This window comes from Mauremys reevesii, linkage group 16, assembly GCF_016161935.1.
Source record: "Mauremys reevesii isolate NIE-2019 linkage group 16, ASM1616193v1, whole genome shotgun sequence".
Classification (NCBI taxonomy): Eukaryota; Metazoa; Chordata; order Testudines; family Geoemydidae; genus Mauremys; species Mauremys reevesii.
Genome location: NC_052638.1, coordinates 26,665,393 through 26,693,308, shown reverse-complemented (window position 1 = coordinate 26,693,308; position 27,916 = coordinate 26,665,393). Strand labels below are relative to the sequence as shown.

Genomic DNA, 27,916 nt, shown 5'->3' with positions numbered 1-27,916 from the left:
GCTGTATTTGGTGTGTAGGTCTCATTAAATTAAAAAGTTAATTGGTCTTGCTTTCCCCTCTCTGCCCCACCCCCTTTTTGAGTCTTGATTAGGATCAAGAACTCATTTTTAATAGACTGTAAAGAAGAAATAGAGGTTGTAAGAAAGGCACCTGTGCAGCGTTAACATGATACACACACTGGCTGAGGGGATTTTAATTTCCATAACAGACTTAAGGCTTGTTTGTCAAGGCTGTTTTCTGTTCTCTTTATTCAATTTGCAGCAAATACAAATTCCTGTATGTGTAATTGTCTGAAGGATCCTGAAAAGAGATCTAGGAAACCTGAGGAGTTTTCAGTAAGTGGTGCTAAGCTTTAGCAGCTTGATAAGAAGTTGCATGCAAATATACCAAACATCTAAGTGTTTCTGAAGTCTAAAAAACATCAATGTCACATCAGGAAAGAAGTTTCCTCCTATTTGGAGTAGCTGTTTGTCTGATATATCCCTAGCTCCTGGAGAATCTGAGCAAGTAAATACAGAAGAGCCACCATAGTACACTTGTAAACCTTCCCTATCTGTTTAGCATGATAGCAGTAACAATTAATTCCTGGGGGTTAGAGTGTCCATTATGATCAGGTTTTATTCTCAGAATGTATCATGCTATACAATCTGAGCAATGCTGCAACACTGAGTTTGATTTCTGCAATGAGTTTACCCTAATCCTAAACCCCTTATCTTACAGTAACACCAGTCTCAAAAGAAGAGGACACAAATTGAATTTAGTTCCCTCAGTTTCAGAGTATCTAACTGGTAAAGCTAGGATTATCAGGCTTGCACTTAACAGAGTGAAGAGGTTCTATTGTCCACTGTCTTTTATTTTCTGATTTTAGTACATGTGATCAACTTTGAGGGAGTAGTGAGGGACATATTAGCTGCACTTTACAGTTTGACAACCACAAAAATGGAAGGCAACTATACAATCATTCACAAAACTAGCTTTCATGTGCAACACATTTGACAGAACAGGATTAGCTGCAACAAGTTACGGGGCTCCAAGTGTAAAGTGCTATTTTGGTTAAAAGTATCTGAAAAGCAATTACTACAACATTAATCTGGGTGTTCGGCAGTTAGACTGGTGGTATCCTCTGAATCTTTCAGGTCAAGCTTTATGCTTCTTGATGAAGTTAATGAGCCCATTTGTTGAGCTATCATGAGATGTCACTGGGGCATCAGAATCCAGTTCTGGTTCAATTTTCTTAGCCAGTTGCTTTCCAAGCTCAACTCTGCATTTTATGGAGGGGGAGAAAAAAATTAGTACAAACTCATTTAGGCCCAGACCCACAAAGATATTTAGGCACAAACCCCAGATTATATATTACTGTGATCCATAAAGCCTTGCTTAGCTGGTGCCTAAACTCACTCAGCACCTAAAATTTCAGGGGAAGTTCCCTAGGTGCCTAAGATTTGGCCTCTTGGCATACACACTGCTGCCTCATTTAGGTGCACAGAGGCCTACCTCATGCCTAAGCCCCAGCATGATCCACAAAGCGAGGGAAGAGAGGCATTCCCCTGCATATCTTACCTGCCATGGGCTACTGGATAGATCCCCATTTGAATCTGGCCAGAGGAGGTAGTGATGCCATCTCCCTTAACTTTTAGCCCCATGGATATCAGAGACCAAGTCACTGTTTCCCACTCTGCCTGATGGGGAGAAGAGATTTGAACAAGGGCCTCAGGATATTCTGAAGTGAGGCTCCCTCATTCTCTCCTGCTGAAGCAGTTCCACTTTAGATAAATTAGAGTCACTAGAGCAACACGGGACAGGAACCTGGTCTCCCACCTCCCAGATGGGTGCCCTAACCACTGGACTATAGAGGCATCATTCCTCATTCTGGTGGCACCTCCTCCTTTCCATACCTCACAGGTTATCCTTGCAGGAGTTATGCTGTTCTAGACAGCATTACACCCTGCAGAGACCCCTGTTCAGCTTCTACTTCAATGATTTGGAAGAAGCATGGTAGCACAGCTATGTAGGAGAGATGCAGAAAGTAGACTAGCAGTGAACAGGAACAGGGTCTTGGATCTCCAGAGTGGAGAACAGAGTCCCTTGTGGAATCCTGGGCTTTATAGGGCCTCATCCTCTTCCACTGCCCTCTCAAGAGGAAGGTACAAGTTTCATCTGAATCTTATGCATATCCTAGCCCCTCTACTTCCTCCTGGGAGTTTCTACACTGGAGAGTAAGTCATGAGCCATAGTCAGTGGTAACAGTGACAAGGAATGGCACTGACTGGCCCCTGAGAAAGGCTAGTCTTCACCTGAAAGGAAGAAAAGTGGGGAACTCCTCAAAGGGCTGCTGTCATTCAGCAACACACACATGACCCAGGAGGCAAGAAAACGTTTATTTAGTGACTTGGTAAGTCAACCAAGTACTGTCCATGCCTGCTAAATCAAGAACCAAGATTTTCAAGTGACTAGTTGTTTTAGGCACCCAACTTAAGAGCTCTTGAAGGGACTTGAGTCAGAGCCAGGTGCTCAGCACTCCCTGAAAATTAGGCCCCTGTAAGAGGTCTCAAGTTGCAGCACCTCAGTTTCTGGGGGCCCAAATTAGTCATTTAAAAAGTTTGACCAAGATGTACAAGATGCACCTCATGTGACAGTGGAGGGGATCATTTGCAATACAGCCTACATTATAGTGTTAGGGCACCTAGGTCAGAGGACAACCCTGTGCACAGGAAAAGGAAATCAAAAGGTGGGTTTTTTGGTTGCTTCAGTATCTTGGCAGCTGCTGTGCTCTCATATTGCCTAGTAGTGGTTTCCATATAGTGAAGGTAATCCATGTTGACCCTTTACTCAAGGGGGAATTGCTTTTTGTAACACTTTCTTGGTCAACTCTGACCCAGTGTCTTTCTCCACCTCTAATATTTCTATAAGTATTGCTGAAAACTCCTTTTCTTCTCCCCCTTCCCCCCTCCTCCCATATATAGTTTCTTAAAGCTAAGAAAAGTAGAGTTCCCTTAATCTTTCCTCAAAACTATCTCTGTTGTGATGCCATGCACAGGTTTAACAGGGGATAAGATGTTTTATCCCAGAGACTTGCCTTTCGAGCCACAGTAGAAGCTTTTGCACTTTGATGGATAGCACAAAGAATATGTAGCTGACTCGCTTCATTACCCTTAGCTTTCTTTTTTAAATAGGTGAGAAGTTGAGTGCCATAGTTCATAAGGATTGGAGATAGAGGTGAGTAAGACTTACCCCCACTGGTCATAGCTATTAATATCCCACACAACTCCTTGAACAAAGATCTTGTGTTCATACATAGCTATAAAAAACAAAACACCACAGAATTAACTGTAAGCCTCATCAGAAAACATCACTGAACATTACTAGTAAATTAGACATATTTACCAATTAAGGCTCCCAGAATGAATGGGGAAAGTTTTGTAAACACAATGGAATTGGTTGGGCGATTTCCTTCAAAGACCTTTCAAACAAAATAAAAACAGCGTTACAGCCCCAACAGTCTCTCACATCAGAATCATATGAATCTATTTTTTTTCCAAGAGCAGAGAGTCATGCACAAGTTATGTTTTATTTGAATTAAAGATTGTACAGAGAGCAACATGAAGAGCATTAGAAGGAGATAATAGCAATTTCAAGCTGTTGGTCATCCCCATAGACCATATTGTAATAAGTGTGTCAGCATAATAGTAGTAAAATGCCAGGAGCATGCACAGTGGAGTCCTGCAACCCAACCCAACGGGGCGCAGCGACAAGTGTTGGGTCCTGGTCAGATCAGGATGTTGCCACTAGCTGCATGGTGTAATGCCGAGTGAGTGTGCCAAGGAGTTGCAGTGCCTCTCACTCTGCAGCACACAGAGCAGGGGACTGCAGATGACAGGCGCAGGGCGTGCTGACCTCACGGGCACAGGTTTGGGGGGAGGTCAGGTTGAAAACAACTCTGCCTACTTGGATTTTGATTTTGTGGGCTTGGGTCTTGTTTGGGCCTAAAAAATAGGCCCAAGCAGACAAATGCACAAGTTCAGTACTATGGGGATGACAGCAAGTGCAGTAAGATCAGGCTTCCAGGGCTAGACATGGAAAAGCCTGTCCTGTCTGGGGAGTGCTGCAAGGTTGTAGTGTTCTGGTAGCACAACAATGACATGGTTTGTTTTTTTAAAAGAGGAATTTGCCCCATAGAGACCTCCCAAGTTAGCCACTGAATCTCTAAAAATTTAACATTTGCAGCTTGCTGCTGCTCAGATCTAGCCAATCGCCACCAGAGGGCGCCCCATTTTTCCTAACTTATTACATTTAAACATTTCAATAGTACTCTCCCCTAATGTCTGCAACACACACACACACCACTTCTGACACCAAAATGTAGCAGAGTAACTTGAATTACAGTGGTCACCACATGGATACCTTATGTGGAAGAAGTTTCTCCAGAGGATCTCCACTCAGACCAGTAGCCTGCAGTTCTTTTCGAGCCTCATCAGCAGTCTTTCCTTTCATCAAGGCCTCAGTCTGAGCAAGAAAGTTGGCCAGAAGGATCTAATGGGAAGACGTTAGATATTAACAAGCCAGTCAAATTACTGCCCTTCTAGTTAATGGAAAGGGAGCACTGTCTAGTGCTTAGAGGCCAGGACTGCACCAGGATTCCTGGATTCCATTCCAGGCTGCACAACCTCAGGCAAGTCACTTAGAGCTAAAATTGAGGTACCAGGTACAGCACAACAGAAATATGGTTTTTCTTCCTCCAAGTAGAGTCAGAAGGCTTTTCAATGTCATGAATATATGACAAGGAGGATTTAAAGATTTGGGGTGAAATCAGACTTCAGTGGGGCCAGGATTTCACCCTCAGAAACCACCACAACCACAGCACTGGATTCCGACCTCTGTAGTGCTCCTTGTGTTTTACCACTTTCATCCACAAGAGTCTGCACTTTCTTCCATGCCACCCCCCTCCCCATATCCATGGGATGTTCTTAATCAGACTACATCAATTCACCAGCTTCTCCTCAAGGCCGATACAAAAAGTTAGCCAGCTGAGAAATCCATTAACTCAGACAGAAACCTTAATGTCATGCCACATACCAGCCCTACCTGAACAAACATATATTCATATTGCAGTTACCCATCATTCCTCCTCTCTACTATCATGCTACCTCCTCGTTGCAGACTAACCCATGTGATGCAAGCTCTTCAAGGAAGAGATCACATCCTGTTTTGGGCACTGCCTATCAGTCACCATAATATATCATTTCTAATGCGCCTAGGAATGATTGAGTGAAACTGCATTTTCTCCCTTTTTTTTTTAATTAAAGTTCTTTATATTTGTCTGAAATCAGTGTTAACATCTTGTCACAAGAATCTAGAGTGCAATTTAAGAGGAGTACTGGCAACCTGTGTTTGAAATTGGTACTGGAAGTAATTCAAATTTGAGGACACCTCTCCCCAAAGCTTGAAATAAAATGTTAGCACTGGGAAAGTTACATATTGCACTGGGAAAGTTAATGGAAAAATCAGTTTGTAATTATGTTAAAGTGTGCAAATATAAATGGATTGATTAAACCTTTATCAAATCAGTCCAGGTTTATAGGACACAGTGCTCAGAAGATAAATAGCCTGTTGGTATCTTTATGAATTATTCTCCAAGGACTTGAAAACCTTGGAGGTCAGGAGCATCTCTTAAGAAAAAGGGATCATCTCCTTTGAGCATCTAACTCCTTGCAATCTGCAGGCTAAGCCTGCAATATTCTCTCCCTCTCCCCACCCCTCAAAACACCAACAGGCCACATTTTGTCTGCCTCTAGAATAGAGTTTTGCAAGTTCTGCAGGAACAAAACCTCTGTGTAATCAAGTCAGATTGTTCTGCCACACCCTGTGTGTGGGGGCAGTCTCAGACATTAAAAATGTGGTCCAGTGTCTAAAACAGATGAATTCTGATATACTGTAGTGTTGACTGAACTCTAGCCTCTTCAGCAGTAGTAAGAGGAAATATGACTGCCAATGATTACAAGCACAAGTAGTTTTACCTTGTGATGCAAGCCATTTCTGATGGGATGTTGGGTCTGGACTGGGATTAGAAAATCGCAGGGGATTATACGAGTTCCTACAGGGAAGACAATGTTAAAAATCTATGAATACTTTGTATTAAAATCAAGCAGGAAGTGTTTTCTTAAAAAAAAAGAAACCCAAAATTTTGACAAGTTTCAGACACTCTAAACTAGTCTAAGACAGCAGCAAAAAGTTTTCCAAAAAATTAACATTTCACAAATTCTTGACCAGCTCTACTTTAGTTTTTTAGAAGTCTAAATCCTTTTGCTGCAACACCAGAGCACGTTGCCTTCTAAGGCCACTGGTTGACAATAATAGGGTGATGGTAGGTAAGAGGCCTATGCCAATTTAGCCAATACCTTGCCCTCAAGACAGTATCAATTCTGCAACCTCTGCAGCATCTAGGGTGACCAGATGGGAAGAAGAAAATATCGGGACACATGGGGGGGGGCGGGGGGTAGTCCCACCAGCAGAGCAAAAAGAGGAGCAGATTCCCAGAGTCCCACTGGCAGAGGAGGAAAAAAAAAAGAAGGAGTCCCGCCAGCAGGGGGTGGGGAAGAAGAAGGAAGCAGAGTCCCACCCATGTCTGGTCACCCTAGCAGCATCTGGTGTTCAGAATTTCCTCCCAAGCCCAGGTGTTCTGCATAGCAGTTACCAGTTTTACAGTTGTACCTTGATGAATGAGCTGATAAAAGGCATGCTGCCCATTAGTTCCAGGTTCTCCCCACACAATAGGGCCAGTATTGTAGTCCACACGAGTGCCTTTCTTGGTGATGTATTTCCCATTAGATTCCATATCACCCTACAAGCAATGAGGTTAGAAGTTTATAATCAGATATACCCTATGGGCTTTTTTTGTTCTTGTAGAGGCCTCTATTAGGCCTGTAACAACTTCCTCCATTTACTTTAACTTTGTTTATCTTTATCAATTTTAAAACACGTTAAAGTTAGTAGTTTGGTTTGTTGACATCAGGAAGGTTGGGATGCTAACAAAATCTGTGTTGAGACAGGGTTTTTATGAGCTTCTCTATGGATGGTTGTGAATACAGCCAATAGTTGTATTGCTGTCTGTTACCAAGACAGTATTCTTCCTGAGAACCCTCCAAAATGCCATTATATGAGGTATGCAGTGTTTTAGCAACATCAATCCCAGGCTATTAAAAAGACAAGATGGTTGAGGCAATATTTTTTATTGGACCAAACTTCTGCTGGTGAAAGACAAGCTTTCAAGCTACACAGAGCTCTTCATCAAGTCCAGGAAAGATACTCCCAGCATCACAGCTAAATACTATATGGAACAGTTAGTTTAGCACAAGTAGTTAACACATATTCTAAGGGACCATTCCAGGTGAAGTAGCCTGTTATATTACGCTCCAGTGATCACCATCAAAAAAGAGATTCTTTGCTTGTTAGGGTAAAGTGCACCCTGACCTCAAAAGGCAGTGAACTATCTATGCACAGACTTACAGACAACCTTCTGTACAAGCTGAGCCTTACCTGCTGGAAGTAAGCAGCAAATCGGTGCATGTACTGGTCATATGGCAGGAGTGCATGGGTTTCACAGCCATAAAAGTTTATATACCAGACACCCAGCATGGCCAGCAGAACTGGCACATTCTTTTCCAGTGGAGCAGTGTGGAAGTGGTTGTCCTATGTAGGAAAGAGATGAGCGATAAAGAAAACTACAGCAACCAAAGAAATTTACTTCCTTGAATAAGACTATCAGATTCTGAATTTGGTCCAATTGTCCCCCAAATTGAAGAGTGGCAATAAAAACCGATCTAAGACTGGGAAGGAAGGGGTGAGCTCCAACAGAAAGTGTTTCCACTGCTTTGAAAACAATAAGGAGCTTGGGGAAGACAGGTACTTTTCCACAGGTGATCTTTAAAGTTTGTCACCACCAGTAGTCTTAATAGCAACATTGTAGCAAGTTAATGGGAATACAATATTTAGCAAGTATTGGCATACTCACCATCCAGTGGGCTCCTGCAAGCAGTTTCTCAAAGTTGTCAAAACCTAACCCAAAAAAAAGTGCATTTTAACTATCACAGCTTACACATGGTTTCCTTGGAAGATGAGGCCTCAACACAGCCTAGATTCTTGTACACTGTAAGATTTCCTTTCGTTAGTGAAATTTTGCGTTGGAAAGCTGCATTTCTACTACATTTTATATCTTCGACTCTATCTGTGCCCCCTAGGTTGGGATGTACTTAATTTTGAGTAAGTCTGGGCTTTAAAATTTCAGGGCTCAACTTCAGTAAGTTTTTATACGTTAACCTTAGCCTGAAAGCCAAATGAGACAGAATAAGTAACAAAGGGAAATGTACAGAGGCAGCATCTGTTATCAGTATCTGAATTACTATAGCATAGCTTTCTGTTCAGTCTAATTAATGGGACATAGTTCACCCTAGAAAAAAATTGGAGAACTTTATCAATAATTTGCCTAGCTTGGTTTATATACAGTCTTATAGCGGTCCTTAACCAGCACCACTCATCAGTGCACATTAGAAACTGGTGCCCTAATCACTCCCAACTACACTACAGAATTAATTGATAAACCTGTCCCTCTTCAGTATAAAATTCTGAAGAGGAAGAGAAAATGGAACTGGTGATGAAAGCAGTAACTCTGTACAGAGCTACTTTTGTAGACTACTGGATCAAGAGCAAATAGTGCAGCTAAATCAGTATGCCAGCAACGTTTATTTAAAGGCAGACTTGGGTTGCTCAGGCAGGCAGAAGGGTACTGCCTATCTGCCACTTAGTTAGAATGGAAGAAATCTATTTAGTTTTACACAGCCAAGTAGTATTTCACACACTGCAACTTCCAATACTCAATCTCAAAAGCACAACTCTATTTCCTCATCGCCATGTCAGTGTCCAGGAAATTTTAGTTTTCATTTAGAAAATGAAATTCAAAAAAATGACTGACTTTGCACAGAAGTCAAAAATTTTTTGACCATGCAAGTGGCCAAGATACATGGTTGGCCATTTTATCAAAGGCAAAATTTGTGGGTGCAATTTCAGAAGTTGAGATGTGCTACTGAAATCCAAAGAGCCAAGTTATATATTTCACTATAGATCATTTTAGCATATTCAATGAATGTAAATCACACTGATCATGCAACCCATGTTGAGTATTTTTATATAATATGGATACATACCAACATGTAGAGCAATGGAGAGACCAATGGCTGACCACAATGAGTAACGGCCACCAACCCACTGCAAATAAAAGATTGTTTTAGATAGCAGTAACTTTATATGAGGATTCTGTGTTTAAACATATGGCAACAAGTTCTACTAATTCCTCTTGTACTGCACTCTTTAGATCTTAAATAGAAATTTCCAAATTCATTTTTGCTCTTCAGAACACAAGTTTGCATTTTAATACAGTATGGAGATTTGTGTCCTTCCTTGTTCTGCACACCCACACCAGACCATCTCTGGGAATGGGTTTAGTTTAACTGGTAGAACAGAGCCAGAAGATGCTTACACTTTTTATGGGTTCCAGAATCAGCTGCCTTAAGTGTTCAAACCAAAATGGAGCTACATGTCATTTTTACAGAATCACTTTTTGGCAATGTGGGGCTGTGTCCATTGCCTATGAAGGACTATCAGTTCGGTTATATGGGGGGGGGGGGGGGAAGGGAGAAGAGGAGAAAGGGATTTCTTTAATAAAATCTTAAATATCAGAAGTGAAAAAAAGCCATTCCATAAAATAATTCGAGTGGCTCAGTGATCTGATTGGTGAATATGCTTGGTATGTTTTATGTGCATCCATTAGGAGGCAAATGTGTTTGGAGGCTGTCAGCCAGTGAGATCAAAGCTTGTGGTCCAGGGAGCTGGCAGATCACCTAGTACTGGCTTCTACCTCACTTCCAGCTGCTAACCTGAATCAAAGCCGCTAAATATGCCTTAACTGCTGTCCTAATATTACTTTTGCTTATAAGTAATCCTTGTGTCAACTACAGCAATGTGAAGGCATTGCGAATGGGAGAGGCGGTGTACCACAAAACACTGACAAGTTGGCCAGGCTACAAAACTGTTCAAGAATCCTTGTTATAAGGGTTAAACCAATCTGGATGTTAAATAGCTTTCATGGTTTCAATAACAGCATATTTAAAATTAGGTTTTAAAATTCTTGTCAGGCATGTAACAAGGAGCAATATAGCGATCTGTCTGATGTTTACAGGCATAGGTCAGGTATATTTATTTTTCACAAGGTTTGAGATGAAGGTTCACTGTACTTACAATTTGTGTCCATTACTAAATATCAGATCAGATTCTGGTTCTTTGATATTTGAACTTTACTGATCTAGATTATATACAGTAGAGTGCAACAGTCAAATGTCACAGCTTATAATAACTACTTGTAAGACCTATGCTGGGAGCAATGAGCTATCTCCTGTTACTCAACAGCTGTCTAGACAGCACTGCCTACAGAAAGCTCTTCTTCTGACCTTTGACAGGGAGACATTAATCTGAATGGCCAAGATTGATATATATCGCTACTTTGACATGTTCCCTCAATTAGCTGTTAGTTAGGATTCTTCTAATATATTATTGTCTTAAAAGCACTAGTGGGTTTACTTTAGCACCTCAATTTTTTCCCCAGAATTTTGACCTTTTAATCTGGCTTTTCTGAAGCAGGTTAAGTTATTTTAACAGTTAGCATCTATTGCTTAGTGTTAAACATTTACTTACATCCCAAAACTCAAACATATTCTCAGTGTCAATTCCAAAGTCTTTAACTTTAGGCTAGAATAAAAAATACAAGGGGTAAATACATTCATATTAGAGAACACAGATATCATAAACAGCAACTCCAGGATACATCTGTAGCTAAAGTTATAGTTAGCTTAAAGTACACACACAAGACACATCTCCCTGACTTCATACTCTGGGTCAAAAGTTTAAAGCCTCCACCAGAAGATAAGCCATGACTGATCCTTCATTCCTCCTGGTCAATGTACCATCTGTCAGTGGTCCCAAACCAAGAAGTTAAATTCAGTGGTGTAAACTGATCAGAAAATTTGTAAATGGCAAGTAGTGTAATGAACCAACATGGCATTCAGTGTTGTGCAAAATGAATAGTTTACATGCAGCAGGGCGAGAATGGAATAGGAGAAAGAAAATTTAAATCAACTTGCAGAAGGCTTTGAGGTAAATGAAGACCTCATCTTCTTATAGATGTTCTTACTAATTGCTGTAGTTTTTTTACACTACAGCCCCTTTATGCATGCAAATTTTCACTGTACATTCCCACCAAATGCCAAGACTATGTGTTACACTACTTGTACCCAACACCTTACTTTCATCATTGCAGAACTCAGCCCAAAAGATTTAAATGGTGTTTAAAACCTACTTAACAGGACTTTGGACTTTACCCAAGAGAACATAACTAGTTAAGCAAGAAGTAGCACCCTTTGTTAATAATGGGGCAAACATTTGAACTAAGTCAGAAAATGATATGGAGTACAGATTTTTACAAATTTGATCTAAAAGTATATAAAGCAGATTTGAGCAATAGTTCCCATCCTAAATAAACCAACTTTTGAAGGCCCTTTGGAAACTGGATTTTCCCATAATCCACCATTGGGAATATTATTCTCTCTTGGAAAGGGAGTCTTACAATTTCATGTACAAGAGCAAGATGATCTTGAAAGCATGAGGGATTGTTTTCAGACCAATACGTTTCTACATCTTACAGGGTTTTAATTAAGTCCATTGTTAGAACCTATAACATAGGTCTAAAAGTGTTATACTTACACCATTGGTAGACAAGGCGACAAAATGCTTGGCCACAGCAGAAGGCTTTAATAAAATAAAAATATAAAATAGTTAAACACAGAACACTGCTAAATATTTTGCATTGCTGATTAGCCATGAAGCTGGTCTACATGTGCTGACACAATGACGACTTTTCTTTTGATATTTGCTACTGCTGGCATTAAGAAAACATTGTTGACTGTTGCTATTCATGTATATTTGCTCTGTCTGTGAACTTGATTTTATCATGAATACAGACATTGTAAGAGATTAAGCAGCATGTCTGTCTGACCCAACTATAGGCAAGGTTCAAAGATAGTTTAGGTCTTCTTATAGCAGATATCCTGGAGAAAAACACTCAACCTTCAGGACAAGGTGCTGAATAGGTCTGTCTTTATCAACCCTTGCTGACCAGGTTTTGGAGCAGCCTGAGTTTGTTTGATATTATGTTACAAAGATACTCCCAGCTATCATCAAAAGGTCAGTGGAGGCCAGAAATCCTTGCCTTGGTTCTTTAATGGATCAACCCCAAGTGACAGGCTTGAAATTCAGCACCTCACTTAGAGATTCAGGTTAAGTATTTCAGTATTTCTGGACTAATGGAGGTGTTATATGAATAGTTTACAGGAGAAATGCTCTCAAACCCTGATCTTGAAAAGTAAATCTAGTCACCCTAGTGCGAGTGGGTTAGAGATTGCTTCTTTAGTTAAAACTAAGGCTTGCATTTCAAAGTACGAGTGGTAGGAGGGTGAGAGAAATAGTGAGGTGCCAGAGTATGACCTGAAGACCTTTATTCACAATTCGGACATCTGCTGCAGCAGCCTCCATCTATTGCTTCAACTAACTGTGTTTAGATTTGAAAGTTTTGCCAAGTACTGGCAGGCCATTCCATGTAGGCTAGCATCTCCTCAAGTTTCCTCCACCTCACAGAAGTCTGGCAGTTGTACCATAATACAAGGTGGTTCTGAGATACAGGCTACAATCTATTCAAGTACTTTTATACAAAGGATTTTAGGTGCAACTCAAACATCTATCTTAACACCTAAATGGCTTCATCACTGATTAAGATTAGACATGCAGCCAGTAACTGTAGTGGTAATGGAATTTAGTTGAATGTGACAGATCCAACATTTGCTAACGTGTATAGTATGTCTTTGGACAGCTGTTGGCTCTGCTCCAGACCTTGCTTAGAACAGACATGGGGAAGCGCTGTTATGTATTCAGTTATGTAATTTAAGCATATTACACTTACATCATTAGCAGAAAGAAGAAGCCACTCTCTGGCCGTTTCTGCATTGGTAATAGTTTCTTGGGTGGTGAAAGTCTGCACAGCAGAAAAGAGATCTTTTAATACAGTCACATTCACAGAAAAGTACATGAAGTTTGTATGGTGTTTAAGGAGTGCAAGACAAGGTTAGGTTACCAAAACATCAAGTTGTTCCAGCTAGTCAGAGCAGAGTAACCCTAAATTTATACAACAGACAGCAGCAGCTTGATTTCAAGGAAGAATGCACCCACTGTGCATGCACAGACAGATGTTCAGATATTAGTATTTCTAGGTGTACACTTAATTTCACATTAACATTGGCCTGAAGATACAAAAATTAAGGATTTTTTTTGGCAGGTACATAGTTTTAGCTCATATAATTGATATTTGAAGGAGAGCGTGAACTGTTTGGACTATAATTTCCACTCTAAGATTAGTGTTAACTTCAAACTGAAAACTTAAATTGAGCTAATAATCTAACTACATGGTTTTCCCTATTTGTTTTCATTCCCATTTCTCATTTGGGACATTCTATTCTACTTCGTTTCTGCTAAGACTCTTGCCACAACTTCATTTTGTTGATTAAAGAAAACATGTTCCTGCTTTATGAAGTGTGCAAACAAGGTCAGTCATGCAATTCTTCTAGGATCAGCTTCAGCCATTCTGATTTACTCAACCATCACAATATAGCTTTAAGGATGAACATTACATTCATTCTACTCCCATCCATCTCCAAAATTATTTTGTTATAGAACACACATTTGTTAAGAAAATAAAAAAATACCATTCATGCCCTTCCAAATATATCCAATTATCTAACTACAATCTGGCAAATAAACTGAACTGTTACTCTTTCAATCTGGCAATATTTTGAGCCTTTGAACTGTGATGATTGAACTCAATTACTCCAAAATGACCACTAGCATTGTTTTGTAAGTTTCCTTCTTACTTCATACATTAGTTGCTGGTCTATGTTACTGCCAAAATGAGATAATGAGCAATACAAGCAAAGCAAGGTCAGCATTACACACATGGGAATTTGTTAGGGATTGTGCCTTTAAAACCAATGGGGTTCTGCTGTGCTTTAGAAATGAAGGAACCTCAGTCATACAACTATGAAATTTTTGTCTCCAACTTCCTCAGGCAAGACAGAAGCCAGCGTTTTAGTTAGTATTCCCCAAAGAGGAACAACACACAAAATAAAGACAAGACCTTCCCAGCCATGATGTTCCTGAATTAAGGCAAACCATCCTCAAGCACTGTTCTAGAAATTCAGTTATAGTAAGTTTATATTAAAATGTAAAACAATTGTACAGAATGCTTACAAATTGACAAAATATTATGCAGGCAATTTGTAGCTTCTACAATGTTTACTGTGATCAAGAAATTTAACACTGAGTTCTTCGGGACAAAGACTTGTCCATTTTGTGTTTGTACAGAGCTTAGCACAGCAGGGTCTGGTTCTGAGGGACTATCACAATACAAAAAAGTAATATAGAACAGCTACTGTGACAAATGCTACAGAAGGCTACTTAAATAAGATCTCACTCGTGTACTGTACTTTGAAGGATCTATTGTATATACAATTAAGGAGTAAAACTAGGTTTTAACTAATAGGAAAAGTGCATCAGAAATATGGGGAAAAATGCTAAAACCGATCTTTAATTTTAAAGAATAGCCACATGACATCACAAATTCCATCTATGGGATATGAACACACAAAGACAAGACTTTTTGGGTATGGCTCAAAGTACTATCGTTTTTGGACACAAAAAAAAAATCACATTCACTTAAACATCTGGAGAAGTTAGTATTTTCATAGAATTGTAGGACTGGAAGGGACCTCAAGAGGTCTTCTAGTTCAGTCCTCTGCACTCAAGGCAGGGCTAAGTATTATCTAGACCATTCCTGACAGGTGCCAGTCTAACCTGCTCTGAACCTCCAATTACAGATTCCACAACCTCCTTAGGCAATTTATTCCAGTGTTTAACTACCATGACAGTTAGGAAGTTTTTCCTAAGTGCAACCAACACTGCCCGTGCTGCAATTTTTATATATTGAGTGATCTCCATTTTGACCATTTACAAGTTGAGAAAGTGTTAATATTTGCTATACCTTAGATGCAATGACGAAGAGTGTTGTCTCAGGGTTAAGCTCAGCCACGGTTTTGGCTATATGAGTACCATCAATGTTCGATACAAACCAGACACGAGGGCCTCCCTTGGAATATGGTTTCAGGGCTTCAGTCACCATAACGGGGCCCTGGAAAGCATCAATATAGTTAGGTTGTAACAGCTTCGCTGCACGTGTGCACACGAACCCCACCTCCCCCCCACAACGTTATGCATAAGTCAGTACTTGAGAGCTTACCAAATCTGAGCCACCAATCCCAATATTGACCACATCGGTAATTGCCTTTCCAGTGTAGCCTTTCCATTCTCCACTACGAACTTTCTGCAGTTTAAATACACCAATGAACATACACAGATTTCAATTAAGGTTAAGTTACAATGACTACAATATCAAGACTGTCATTTACATGGAGTAGGTTCACAAATACTCCTGAGAGAATCTCCCAAAAGGTTCTCCTTTTAAACAAACAAATACTAAAGAACCAAATGCACAGCTAAAAAGTAAATCCACAAGACAACAAAAAAGGATTTAGAGCGTTATTAAAAGAGACTTGATCATTATGGACACAAATATACTGACTTATAAAGGGCAAAGGTCAGCCTTTACATATGCACATACTCCCCTCACTCAACTCCAACTGGAGCTGCACATTTTTCACAAGACTAATAGGGCCCTTATTGTAGAGCAGTGACTAATGTTAAAGCTTCATATAGGCCAGTGATTTCCTCATACCACAGCCAAAGTACTGCATACTAATACCAGTGGCTAAGTTTACAAGAACAGTATACAAGACCATGGTAACCCTTCCTCTGTGTTCCATCATGGCAATTACAATAAATATGAAAGTTAAAGAGGAGAAACAAAGGAGCATCCCAAATTTAAAAAACAACAAACCACACCCCCCCCTCAATAGATAGATCAGATATATATCTATCTATACATATATATATATCTATATATCTATATATATATAGATATATAGATATATAGATATGTATAGATAGATATATATATAGATATATATATATATATATATATATATATATATATATATATAAGAGAGAGAGATGAGTCTGAGCTATTAAATTCTGGTTTACATTTGAACTTAAATTCAGAGGTATTTGGATCTGAAGTTCTGCATTGGGTCTCTAATTAAAATAAGTAGGTTTAGCTAGATTATAATAGAACACTTGTTCTAAAAGGTGTCATGAGTATACAAGATCTAGGTCTAAACAAAGTATTGAAAGGTTTTCCATTGTACGCAGGTCTTGGATTAAGAGAATAATTTCTATGATTCAGCCCTACTCTTGTTGGTCTGCCAGCTACTGGAAGTTTTGAATAAAAACTGTCAAACTGGTATAATACCAAAATACCATCCTGCATTTGCCCATCAACCATCTGTACATTAATCCCACCTCACTGCACAGAGAGAAGCTTGCAAACATGAACAACATCCACTACCTAGAAGAGCTGAAAATTTTACCCAATTCTAAAGTGATTTCTTTTCTGCAATCAGATTAATCATCTGAGCGCCAATTATTCTAATACTTTCCCCCAGACATGCTTTGTTAAGATATGATTCTTTACTGAAGAAAGCTTGTAGATATAAATTGTTACATAACTGTGTACAACAATCTTAGCTCCAGGGTACTTAAACAAAAAAAAACCAAACAAGCCAGACTCTTCTCAGCCTCTTAAAACCATGTTAAGGAACTATATTTTTAGCCTTAATAGATAAGGCTAAATCAAGCATCTTTTAGTTTCCACCAGCACAGGGAAGATTAGAATGATGTTTAAACATGATTATTTTGGTCACTCAGACAGGGGTTCTGGTCTGCATGCAAAGTCCTTATCTGCAAAACAGGTATGGCAGACAGCAGTAGAAGCTTCCCCACACTATACCACCAGTACCTTTTAATCCTGACCAGGAGGGAGACCTTCTAAGGGATAAAAGAGTGTTGAGCTTCTACAGCCCATTCCATTCTTAACTGTGGGCTGAGGCTGCCAACAAAAGATGCCAATTAGTGTCAGTTATTTTGGTTTGGGCACTTCTCCACTGGGAACTGGATCTACTCCAAACTCATTTCACATAGGCCACCCAGCAGTCATCCGGCAAGGGTAACTTTTGGTCACTACCATCTGGTCAGGATTTACAACTGACAGCCTCATAAGCAAAGATTTACCCCGTTATCTCTGAACCTCAATGACATATTTGTTATGTATTGACAGGTTTAAGATACATAGAACCGTGAATATTGATCAGCCCTTATCAAGCATCTGAGTTTGGCATTCAGGCATATGAAATTCATCCAAATCTTAAGCTAATACCCAGTTTGTTCTCCATGTTTGTTCCTAGCCAACTGTTCTTAATCAAAGAATTGTCACTGTAAACTAGAACTAGTTTGACAGAAATCTACATTTTAAAGATTGTGCTGTACTAAGCTAAAGACAATAGTCATTTATGATTTGAGAGCATAAGGTGCAAGGTTTAGACTAGCCAGGGGGCAGACCAAAGAATTCTCACACTGTTAAGTTGCAAACAAACAAACAAACAAAGAGTTGACTCTTACATTTACCTTATGCAAGACCCTGAGATGCTCCACACAAAAAAATGGCTACATGATTAGAAGAGACCATGGAAAAAGTCCAAGACACCTCTTCTACAATACACTGTAGAATTGTTGGAGCTCCTACCAAGTGACAAGTGAGCTGGGAGCCTCCTGACTGCACTCACATTAGTAAATAATGACATTAAGGGGGAAGTTCCTTCTAGATGAACATTTCTACAGTAAGTGAGATATGACCAAGTGATTAATTAGTATGGGGAGGGAAAAGTCATTAAGTGTTTGGTGCCTCGTTGCCATTTGTGCCCAATATTTATATGATTGGAACTCAAGGTATGAAGAGGAGGGTAACATATTACTTTAAACAAAACAAAAAAGTTTGCATTTAAACTCAGTAAAGTGTTTTTCTAGCAAGTCTTGTTGAGAAAAAAGTAGCCATTCTTGGAAGACAGGTACATATATGGATCTGTTTTGTTCATGCAGCTACTGCTATCCCTCATTCAAACTAGTTAGGTACTGTAGTAGTCCATATTATAAGTGTAACAGAACACAGTTATGCCAAGTACACAGGTCAAATCAATTCACTAAGGACTTTATACCTGACAGAAGTGCTTCATCTTGTCCAACACCTTGTTAACTTCTGGGACTACATCTTTGCCATCCACTAATATTGGAACATTGGAGCGATTCCTCAGGGCAATATGAAGCACAGCCCGATTCTGAAACAAGAAGTCATGGTACACAAACACCATAAAATATTAATGGAGGCAGTTTGGCAGTATAGATACACAAAACAGCACCCAGAAGGCAGCAGTATAGCATTAAAGGCTGTGAAGCCTGCCTATCTAAGGATCTCTCAGACTATTAACTTGAAAGTCTTCTACGACCAGTAGCCTGCACCTCTCTCTCACTATTTCTAACATGCTCACTGTGGTATCTAAGCACCTGATCAGATTTGACAGAGTTGGTGGAAAACGGTCCAAAAGACATTTCTAGAAAAATTAAAGTATGTAGGATGCATATTAGGCAAACATAATAGATTGTTGTGAGAGGTAATGAATTTGAAATTGTAGTTAAAGCTTGATCTTTTGATAAACAATTGTAATATATTTGCAATTCATACTTCTGCAGTAAGCTTAATGAGTTCAGCAGAAATTATGGTCTTCAGGATTGAAGATAGGAGTTGATCATAAAACTACTTATATTCAATAACTCAAGGGAGTTATGTACTTTAGCAGTTTCTCAGTGACTGCAGCAGTAACAGCCCCTTCAATACAAAGGAAAAGATAAATAAGCATATATAAGTAGCAGCCACATGACAGGGAAATGTGATAAGCATGTTCTTCTATTCCACTGCTATCAGTGAAAGGCCCCAAATACTTGTGTGCTATGTTAGAATTCTAGGGTAATGCCAAATTCTAATCTCAGATGCACCACACCCCTGCTTATATCACAGGCCAGAATTTGAGTCTTCACCATCTGCAGTGATGAGTTTGTTGCTGCTGTAATCTAGGATGGAGGATTTACAGTTGAATAATTCACCTGGTCCGTCTCACTGTTCTTTGCTACAATGAAAAGAGCATTGTGAGGTAAAGCCAACAAGGAAGATACAAACTGCTCAAGTTTATGGGTTAAATTACAGTACTCAATCCAAACTAAGCGAGCTTTGGTGGCTGCTGGGTCAGAAGACTCAGGAGCTTCCTGAGCTATACAGTTATGAAGATGCACCCTGTTTTTAAATTGGGGATTAAGGATGGTCCTGGTCACTCTCCACCATGGAATCAAATATTAGTACTTGAACGGATTTCTACTTATATTTTTATCTTTAAACTTTTCAAATTGATAAATACTGCATTTGAAGAGATTTATTACTGCTGCAGTGACCATTAAACAGTAGCTTACCATCCAAGTTGTAACTCACCTGGGATGTACACCTGGCATTGCTATGCATAGGTGCACTAAATAGGACTTTTACATACATGCACATCAGGCAGCCAATGCCTCCAGCATCAAAATACAGATCAGCCTTAAATGTGGTCAACAGCTTGTTTAGATTTAGAACTCTCTCTAAATTAGAGTACAAGTCAATTCTGAATCTTTATTGCTTTGGACATGTTAAAAGGGATACCATCAAACAAAAATATTTAAGTAATTAGGACACTTCTGATTTTAAAAAATTATTTGGACATGATGTTCTGCTTGGCCAGATAGAGTGTAAATTAAACACAGATCTGATTATAGGTCAACCTTCTGATGTAGTTCTGCTAACTGCAGAGGAGAGCTAGGAATCTCATAAATGCAAGTGTTTCTGGACGCTTAGAGCCACCAGAGGTGATTGTTTTGTAGTACTACCTCTTACCATAGCAGCCCCTGAAGCAGGGAGTAAGTATTGGAGCCAAGCAGGGAACAAAGTCCACTCCTTTAAAAGAATGTTCGTTTAGGATAGAGTTCTCTGGTGAACAGTTATCTTGACTGGTATATTGTTCCAAGGCAGGGAAGAGAGCAGCCTCATAAGGAGTAATCACAAGGTAGCCCATTTTTGACAAGCCACAGGCTCTTTATGCCAGATTGAGCCACAAAGGGAGGTAGAACCTCAACACCCAGCCCTCACACTAGTCCCCATATAGTTAATAAAAAATCAAGAGCTGAATGGGGCAGAGCTGTGCCCTGCTCATCCAAGATAATCTTGGAAAGCAGGGTGCTCCCACCTGGGGCTGGGTGACTGCACATGGGAGGGATGAACAATCACCATGACTGCACTGACTTGGAAACTCTGGAGAAAAATAGTAATTTCATTCTGAACCTGAACCAGTGAACTCTTCCAAGCATTGTTTCTGGATTACTGGTCAGAATTAAAAGAAGAGGTTTGATTGGCACAAAGACCCAGTTTTCAGATAGTTGAAATTTGAGGTCTGCACATACACAGTTGCAAGTACAAACTGGCTAAATTCCTATTTCTGGGTCCAAACACAGACTTCAGCTTTCTGAAGAACAGTTAGGTTTTACAATGGTCTGTAGTCATTCTAGCCACTGAAGTTTTAACTGCTTGCCTTTTAAATAAAAAAAAAAAAGGCAGGCAACAATTTTATCTCCAGCTAAGGTTTTATTTTACTTTTGTCTGTAAGTGCAAGGGATTAAGACAAAAGAGGGAGAGAAAGCCTTTCCAATGCTGCTTTATCTGAACACTCAATACTCTCAAGCAAAACATAGCTCTTAAAAGCAAAGGGTTTAACAGTGTCTCTGCAAGTTCACATAGTCAATAAAAACAAGCAAATAACTTCCATCAGAAAAGCTCTATAATGTGAAAGGACCTTTAATATTGAAGACAACCCACTTGGTTGAGCTATATTGTAAATCACCCAGATTTTCTTCCATTCTCAATTTAAAAAAAGATGAGCAGCTATTTAATTTGTTTTATCCAACTTAACTAAAGTCCTATGCAGCACACATCACCAACTTTGAGCAAGTGTGTTCTAATAAGGGAGAATCTGGATACCCTGATTGCTTTCACACCTAGAAAAAAAGGGAAGGTATCCGTTCTCTTGATGCAATAAGTGGCTAGTTCCCAAAAACTGGGTTTATAACTGTAACTGATAAGAATCCTCAACAGCACAAAGCAGAAGTTCTTACATAGTTCTTACTAGAACTTCTTGTGTCATTTGCTAAGCTTCACCATGACTGGTCTTAAGCAGAAGCAAAGGAAGTGGCCCCCTTGGATCGAATACCCTGTCCCATGTCAAATATGAGCTCTGTAATTCATCAGTTGGTCTCATCTCCCGTCTCCAGCAGAATGCCTTCAGAACAGGCCAGTGTTGGAAACAATTTCTGGCCCAGTTTCTTCCACTTCCAGCAGCTTGGGGCCCAGTAAATTGCAAGGCTGGTCTCAAGCTCTATACACCACCTCAGTTGCCATTGATATCACTGCTTGTTTTTGTCTTCTCCCCAGAGCCTGTGTGTGCATGGTGAAGTACATGAGCAAAGAAATAAATACTACCACATTTAATAGTTCAATGCACCAAAAGTAGCCATGTGGTAGTAACTTCCAGCCCCACACTCCTCCAGCATAAATATGCATAACCTAGGTCAGCGGTTCTCAACCAGGGGATGTGTACACCTGGGAGTACACAGAGCTCTTCCAGCAGGTACATCAACTCATCTACATATTTGCCTAGTTTTACAAGAGGCTATTTAAAAAGCACTAGTGCAGTCAGTGCAAACTAAAATTTCATACAATGACCTGTTTATACTGCCCTATATACACTGAAATGTAAGTACAATATTTATATTCCAATTGATTTATTTTATAATTATATGGTAAATGAGAAAGTAAACAATTTTTCAGTACTGTGTGCTGTGACACTTGCTTACAAAATCAGACATAAAAATACACAAGTAGTATAAATGAAGTAACTTGGGGGTATGCAAGACAAATCAGACTCCTGAAAGGGGTACAGTAGTCTGGAAAGGTTGAGAGCTACCGACCTAGGTGACATAGCCAGAGACAGAAATAACCTTACCTCGGTGAAGTTGATCTTCTCTCCAGTGAACATTTGCTCCCTAGCATTTTCAACACCTCTTGACTTTGCCTGAGAAGGGTAAAAATATATCATTCACTTAAGGACAGAAGTAACTAGTCCCTCCCAGATAGGCCCAACTGCATCAAAAAGGCAAGAATTTCCTCCATAAAATAAGCTGGCTACAACAACAAAAAAGTTATATTGGCTGCCAGTAGTTTACAGCTGTAAGTTCATTCTCCTATTTTAAAGGAGATTGGTTAGAGAGTGTTAGTTCACTGAGGGGACAGTGGTATAGGTGAAACTGACAAGACAATCAACTTTTTTAAATTACTCAGTTTAATCTTGTCAACATCAGCAATACACCAGTCAATAGCTTCTGTTTTTATTAAAATAAATAAAACTGATTGAAAGTAATTTTTTTTACTGCTGGCCCAAATTTCTACTAGTACTTCCAAATACAATGCATCACAGATGCAAGACTGTCTTGGTCTTTCACCTAACCAAGTAGCCAGGGAGGATGGTAAATCTTGACATCACACTGAACTGAGGTTATCCATGCAAATCTTTTCAGAAATGACAGTCCTGAAGCTTTCAGATGACTATTTAAGCAACAAGAGATGTTTCATGCATCACTTAAATTGCAGATGTAATTCTGTTAAGGACTTGACACTTGTACTAATTTAGTTTGGTTCCTTTTTTATAATGTAAAAAAAAAAAGCTTGTTGTTGGAGACCTGCACTGATCTTTAAAAGCAACTGATTGACGAGAAACTTTTGGCTTCACAGACAGATATTTCATTACATCAGAATGGACCAATTGTTATATGGTTAATGCCAGCATGTAGATAGATTGGGCTGTGGTGGCACTTTGAGCCAGCTCTCAGATGTACAATCTAGTGGGGGAGTAGAATAGCCCTCTGCTAGTGCTCTGCAGCTAGGAAGCGGACAACAGCCATCTTTCATGGCATAATCTTCCCATTCTCAATTCCATGAGGAGTCCCATCTTATATTAATGCAGACCTTATCAGTATTGTCTTATGCTGGTTGCTCTGCTGCACAGCCAAACCCCTCCTGAGGTGGGACTCATGGCCAGTGAGGAGGCTTTGTTAGAATAGCTCCTGACAGAGTCACGCTGCCTTGGGGCCAGGAAGCAAAGCTGTGAACATACCTGCAGACCATCCTAGGGCTGCATGGGCTGATGCCTACCAAATCCTTGTGAAGGTGGGAAAAGAACTTCAGTTTCCCAATACCCTGAATGATCTGGACCTTCATGTCCTGTGCTAGAACCAACTGTGCCAGGAAGAATTTAGCTCCTCATTTTTCTACAACTTGTTTTCACCGTTTATTAGATCAGGGTGAATGTAAAGAATTACCAGTTCTATCAGCATCTTCATGATCTCTTCTGTTACAAGGTTCTTCGAATAATCCACCAAGATATCTCCATGATCAGTATTCAGAGTCACACTGCCAACAGAGATAGTTTGTTAAACTGCAAGTTCCTACAGAGCTATTGTTTTAAGCATGCAAGTAATGAGACTACCCAAATAATTTGAACCCCAAATCTACAAAAGATAGTAAGAATAGCCCAAGGGACAGTTTTGCCCAACAAGTTTCATAAGAGATTTACTAGACAGTAAACTATGTTTTTTAATTTGACTATAATTTTCCAACAAGTTAAACTATAGTGTCCATTTTCTACTTGAAGAGTTTAAATAGAATGAAATATATTAAACGGTGTTAGAAACAATCATATTGAAATGACTGGCATAAATGTCAATAAGTGCAACAAGATGAAAGCAATTAAGTATTCATATTCATTCCCAGTATCAAAGTATGACAAAAGCAAGTATGCTAAAAAAAAAAAAAAAAAACCCCCCGCTATTACAACACCAAGTATACTAAAAAAAAATGCACTCTACTCCATTCAGTATTAATCTCATTTGAGAGTTGTGTAATCTAATCCTCACTGTCCCAGTGGAGCTCGCCAAATTATTTAACTAATCCTTGTCAGAATATAGTATAAATCTCAGAAGATCAGCATTTTTAGCCTTAGATCTGTTGAAGGCTGCAACATGAAGATGCGTTTATTAGAAGTAGCATCAAGACAAATCATGTTTTGCCATGCATTTGAGTCTTCTTGGAAGATGGGACTACTTTATTAGCCCCTCGCTATAGTAGGAAGCTCTAATTATTCCATACCCCTCAAAGTAACAGAATCCTCCAGTCTTATACATCCTAATTTTCTTTGTGCTGAGGACTACTTTCACAGCACACTCTTCTGTGGAGGGGAAACTCAAAATGGTTTCCTATTGCTCATTCCAACACTAGAAAGAGAGTCTCTGCCCAAGGAATCTTGCGCCCCTAGGCTATACTATTTTTCCTTTTGCTCCAGGTGCTGTGCACCCACAAGTCCCACTGAAGTCAATGGAAGCTGCAGGTACTCAACACCTCAATGTGGATTCTGATCCTGAGTTCACTATTATCTTGTCTTTCTGCAGCAAGCTTTCCTTCCCCAGTGTCTGAACACAATTTACACACTATTTTGGAGTACGCAGCTGTGCTAGGAATCTAACAAGAGCAATAGCCCCTAGCCCAAATAAATTTGATGTGACACAACAAGCAAGGGCCACAAATAGAGAGGGCTACCACAACAAATCTAACTATCACCCAGACCTCATCTGGAGTATGAAGGGGTACAATGTAATTTTATTTTAAACTCTTACTTAGAGAATCACATACTCTTCTTAAGAAAACCAAAAAACCCCCCATAAAAGCAGCAAAGAGTCCTGTGGCATCTTATAGACTAACAGAAGTTTTGGAGCATGAGCTTTCGTGGGTGAATACCCACTTCATCGGATACAGGTATCCTTTCCTGCCCCATAATATTCATCCGACGAAGTGGGTATTCACCCACGAAAGCTCATGCTCCAAAACTTCTGTTAGTCTATAAGGTGCCACAGGACTCTCTGCTGCTTTTACAGATCCAGACTAACACGGCTACCCCTCTGATCAAAAAAACCATAGATCAATAGTGTTCTGCTACAGTGCACATGCAGCATCTATTAGATGGTGCTACCCATGTGAACACAATGGACTTGTCACGTAAGCCACATCCACACTTAAGTGATGTAACTGTTTTGTGTAAAGCCATTACCGTGGTACCATAGAGAATACTGCTCTCCCCCCTACAGTGTTAAATATTAAGAAGCCATTTGCAACCTTGAATTCATCACTGCTCAAATTCCCAGGTGACATGTAATGCTTTCACACACACACACACACACACACACACACAATTAGTTAGCCTGGAGGATCTCTGTTCCTTTCTGACGTAGGCCTTACAACAGTCATTTAAGTCTTTGTAATCGCCATGCTGTATTACAGCAATGCACTCTACCTAGGGCTATCTTTGAGAAGCACTCAAACTTTAGCTGGTGCAGAATGTAGTGGTCTTTTCTGAGTGGGGCAAGCTGTTATGAGCACATGCCAGCACTGCATATGCCGCCCTGGTTATTTACTTCAGAAAAACTTGACTTAGTCTGCGATCTCTATGTATTTATGATTTGCTGGGGTTACGCTGCTGCCAGCAGTTTTGGTGCTGAACCCTCCACAGCTGGTGGTCAGGTATTCTTAGTGGACAACCCATGCTTCTGGAATCTGCTTCTTCTGTCAGTGTGCCAGAACTAGAGATTGAATTTCAAGGAGCAGTCAACTATGATCCCAGTGATGAATTAAACTGCTCTCAGCATTTGTCAAAAGACCTATGCAGTTTTTGTTGAAGAGTTCAAATTCATGTGACATTGTGGGAATTGTTCACTCTTGCCTCCAACTATGAAGTATGCCAAACTAATTGGCAAATGTGACTTTTCCTCAGCAGGGATGCAGCAAAGGAGGAGTATAATCCATTGATGAATGTAACAAACAGGATAACACAGAATGTCTGTCAATATTAGGCATGCAAAGTAAGAGTGAAATAATAGGGGTTCTAGACTTTAAAAGATGTACATTTTATTGATAATCTCATTTCAACTTTATCTTTATTAGTCACACCTCTAGATATCCCTGCTCTCCTCTCAACAACAAAAAAAGAAGCTATCAAATTCAGTCCCAAATGCTGTATTAGACACAGGGAAACCTTGTAAGCCAGAATTTGATTTCTCTGCTACAAAGAAACAGGAATTTGTTTTTAAAACTTACAGATTTTAAAAGTACAAGGTGGCACAGTCTTGTTACCAGGGTCATAGGGCAACCATTACACAAAAATGAGGATTTAAGTCTATTATTTCATCAGCATAGAGGAAGTAGGCATACAAGAAAGCTTAGACACTAATGTGGAGAAATACACATCTTGGTCTTCAACGTACTCTTTAAAATGCTTAGATAGTTCATAAAGTGTGAAGCCCCTTTTCAAGATGATGCCAACAGTTGCATCAATCTCCCACCCAAGTGATGCCAAACAGGAAATTATCTGTACAGCAGAAGGCAACAGCTTAGGGTATCTATAGCTACACCATGATCTACAGCCATCTGAAGAAGCCCAATAATTACTATTTAGCACGTGTATGTTAATCAATTCTAATCACTCCTGCTAGGCAGGGGTAATCTTGGCTCCATTCGACAGAGAGGCTGAGCAGCGTTAAACACGGTCTGTGGCGAACCTTGTGCTTCCCCTTCCTGTGTCACAATCCCGCCTCGCTGTTGCAATGTGCTTTGAGTAACTCCGTGGGGAGCGGAGGTGCTGGGGGCCGTGCGCGGCTCTGCTCGGGGACAGCCGGGGCACCCTGCCGGCTCTGGGGGGGGAGAGGGGGCGTTCAGCGCCCTTTGGGGGGGCTCCCCATGACTACGCACGCGGATGCGAGCGGCCGAGCCACGGCGGACCCACAATGCCACTCTCCCAGCCGCGCCGTGCTGGCCAGCACGTACCGTGCCGTAAGGATGAGTCAAGGGCAGGCGGGCAGCCCGGCGAGCCAGGGGGCTCCGCGGGAGCAGTGCCCAGAGAGCACCGCCAGCTCGGGGGGAGACTCCCCCGGCCCCTCCGCGCTGCACTCCCGGGCGGGCGGGCGCCAGGGGAACGGGCTATTGGGGCCAACACGGGCCAGCCGGTGGGGAGACGGCGCCCGGGGCGGCTTGCGCTCTCTTGCGGCCCTACTCGGGCAGGTGGCAGGGCCCGGGAAAGGGTCCCGCAAAGCCTCCCGGCGGGCCCGGGCCCGGCCCAGGCAGCGCCGCCTGCAGCCCTGGGAGCGGGGGCTGGGAAGGACCCTGCAGCAGCCCGGCCCGCTGCCCTGGGAGGGGACTGGCCCGGGGGCCGGGGCGGTGCCGCTGGGCGCGCCCGCGGCCTCACCTGAATGTCTCGAAGCGGCCCTTGTCGGCCTCGAAGAGTTGCCTCAGGACGAGCTTGGCGGCGTTCGCCTTGTACCACTCGGCGAGCTTCCTGAAGGCGGGGTCGCTGGACAGGGCCATGGTGCTGGCAGGCGGCGATGCGGCAGGCAGAGCAGGCGCTGGCGGGGACCGGCGCTTTTTAACAGCAGACCCGCCCCTCCAGTGCCGGCCCCGCCCCGGCCCCCAAAGCCCGGCCCCTTGCGGAGCCGCGCCCGCCGTGGGCCCCGGGCTCCGCTTACACGCGGCTGCGG

At 40.9% G+C, this 27,916-nt stretch overlaps 1 protein-coding gene across 1 annotated transcript; it reads right to left on the bottom strand.

The window, feature by feature from the left end:
- Positions 1–231: 231 nt before the first annotated feature.
- Positions 232–27,789, bottom strand: GPI (glucose-6-phosphate isomerase). The gene is made up of 18 exons (XM_039502583.1): positions 27,628–27,789; positions 23,660–23,750; positions 22,288–22,356; positions 18,370–18,489; positions 15,444–15,527; positions 15,189–15,335; positions 13,059–13,130; positions 11,807–11,851; positions 10,742–10,795; positions 9,199–9,259; positions 8,010–8,053; positions 7,535–7,687; positions 6,710–6,839; positions 6,016–6,092; positions 4,403–4,531; positions 3,386–3,461; positions 3,233–3,299; positions 232–1,262 (listed from the first exon to the last, which is right to left on the bottom strand). The coding sequence occupies exons 1-18, from the start codon at positions 27,744–27,746 to the stop codon at positions 1,139–1,141; spliced, it is 1,662 nt and encodes a 553-aa protein (XP_039358517.1). The 5' UTR covers positions 27,747–27,789; the 3' UTR covers positions 232–1,138.
- Between the last annotated feature and the right edge of the window lie 127 nt (positions 27,790–27,916).

Excerpts from the sequence above, each read along its gene's own strand:
- GPI (XM_039502583.1), bottom strand. The coding sequence starts at position 27,746 with ATGGCCCTGTCCAGCGACCCCGCCTTCAGGAAGCTCGCCGAGTGGTAC. Across the intron at positions 15,336-15,443 it reads GGATTGGTGGCTCAGATTTG|GGCCCCGTTATGGTGACTGA; the intron begins GTAAGCTCTCAA and ends GATGCTTTCCAG. Across the intron at positions 6,093-6,709 it reads TTATCAGCTCATTCATCAAG|GAACTCGTATAATCCCCTGC; the intron begins GTACAACTGTAA and ends TCTTCCCTGTAG.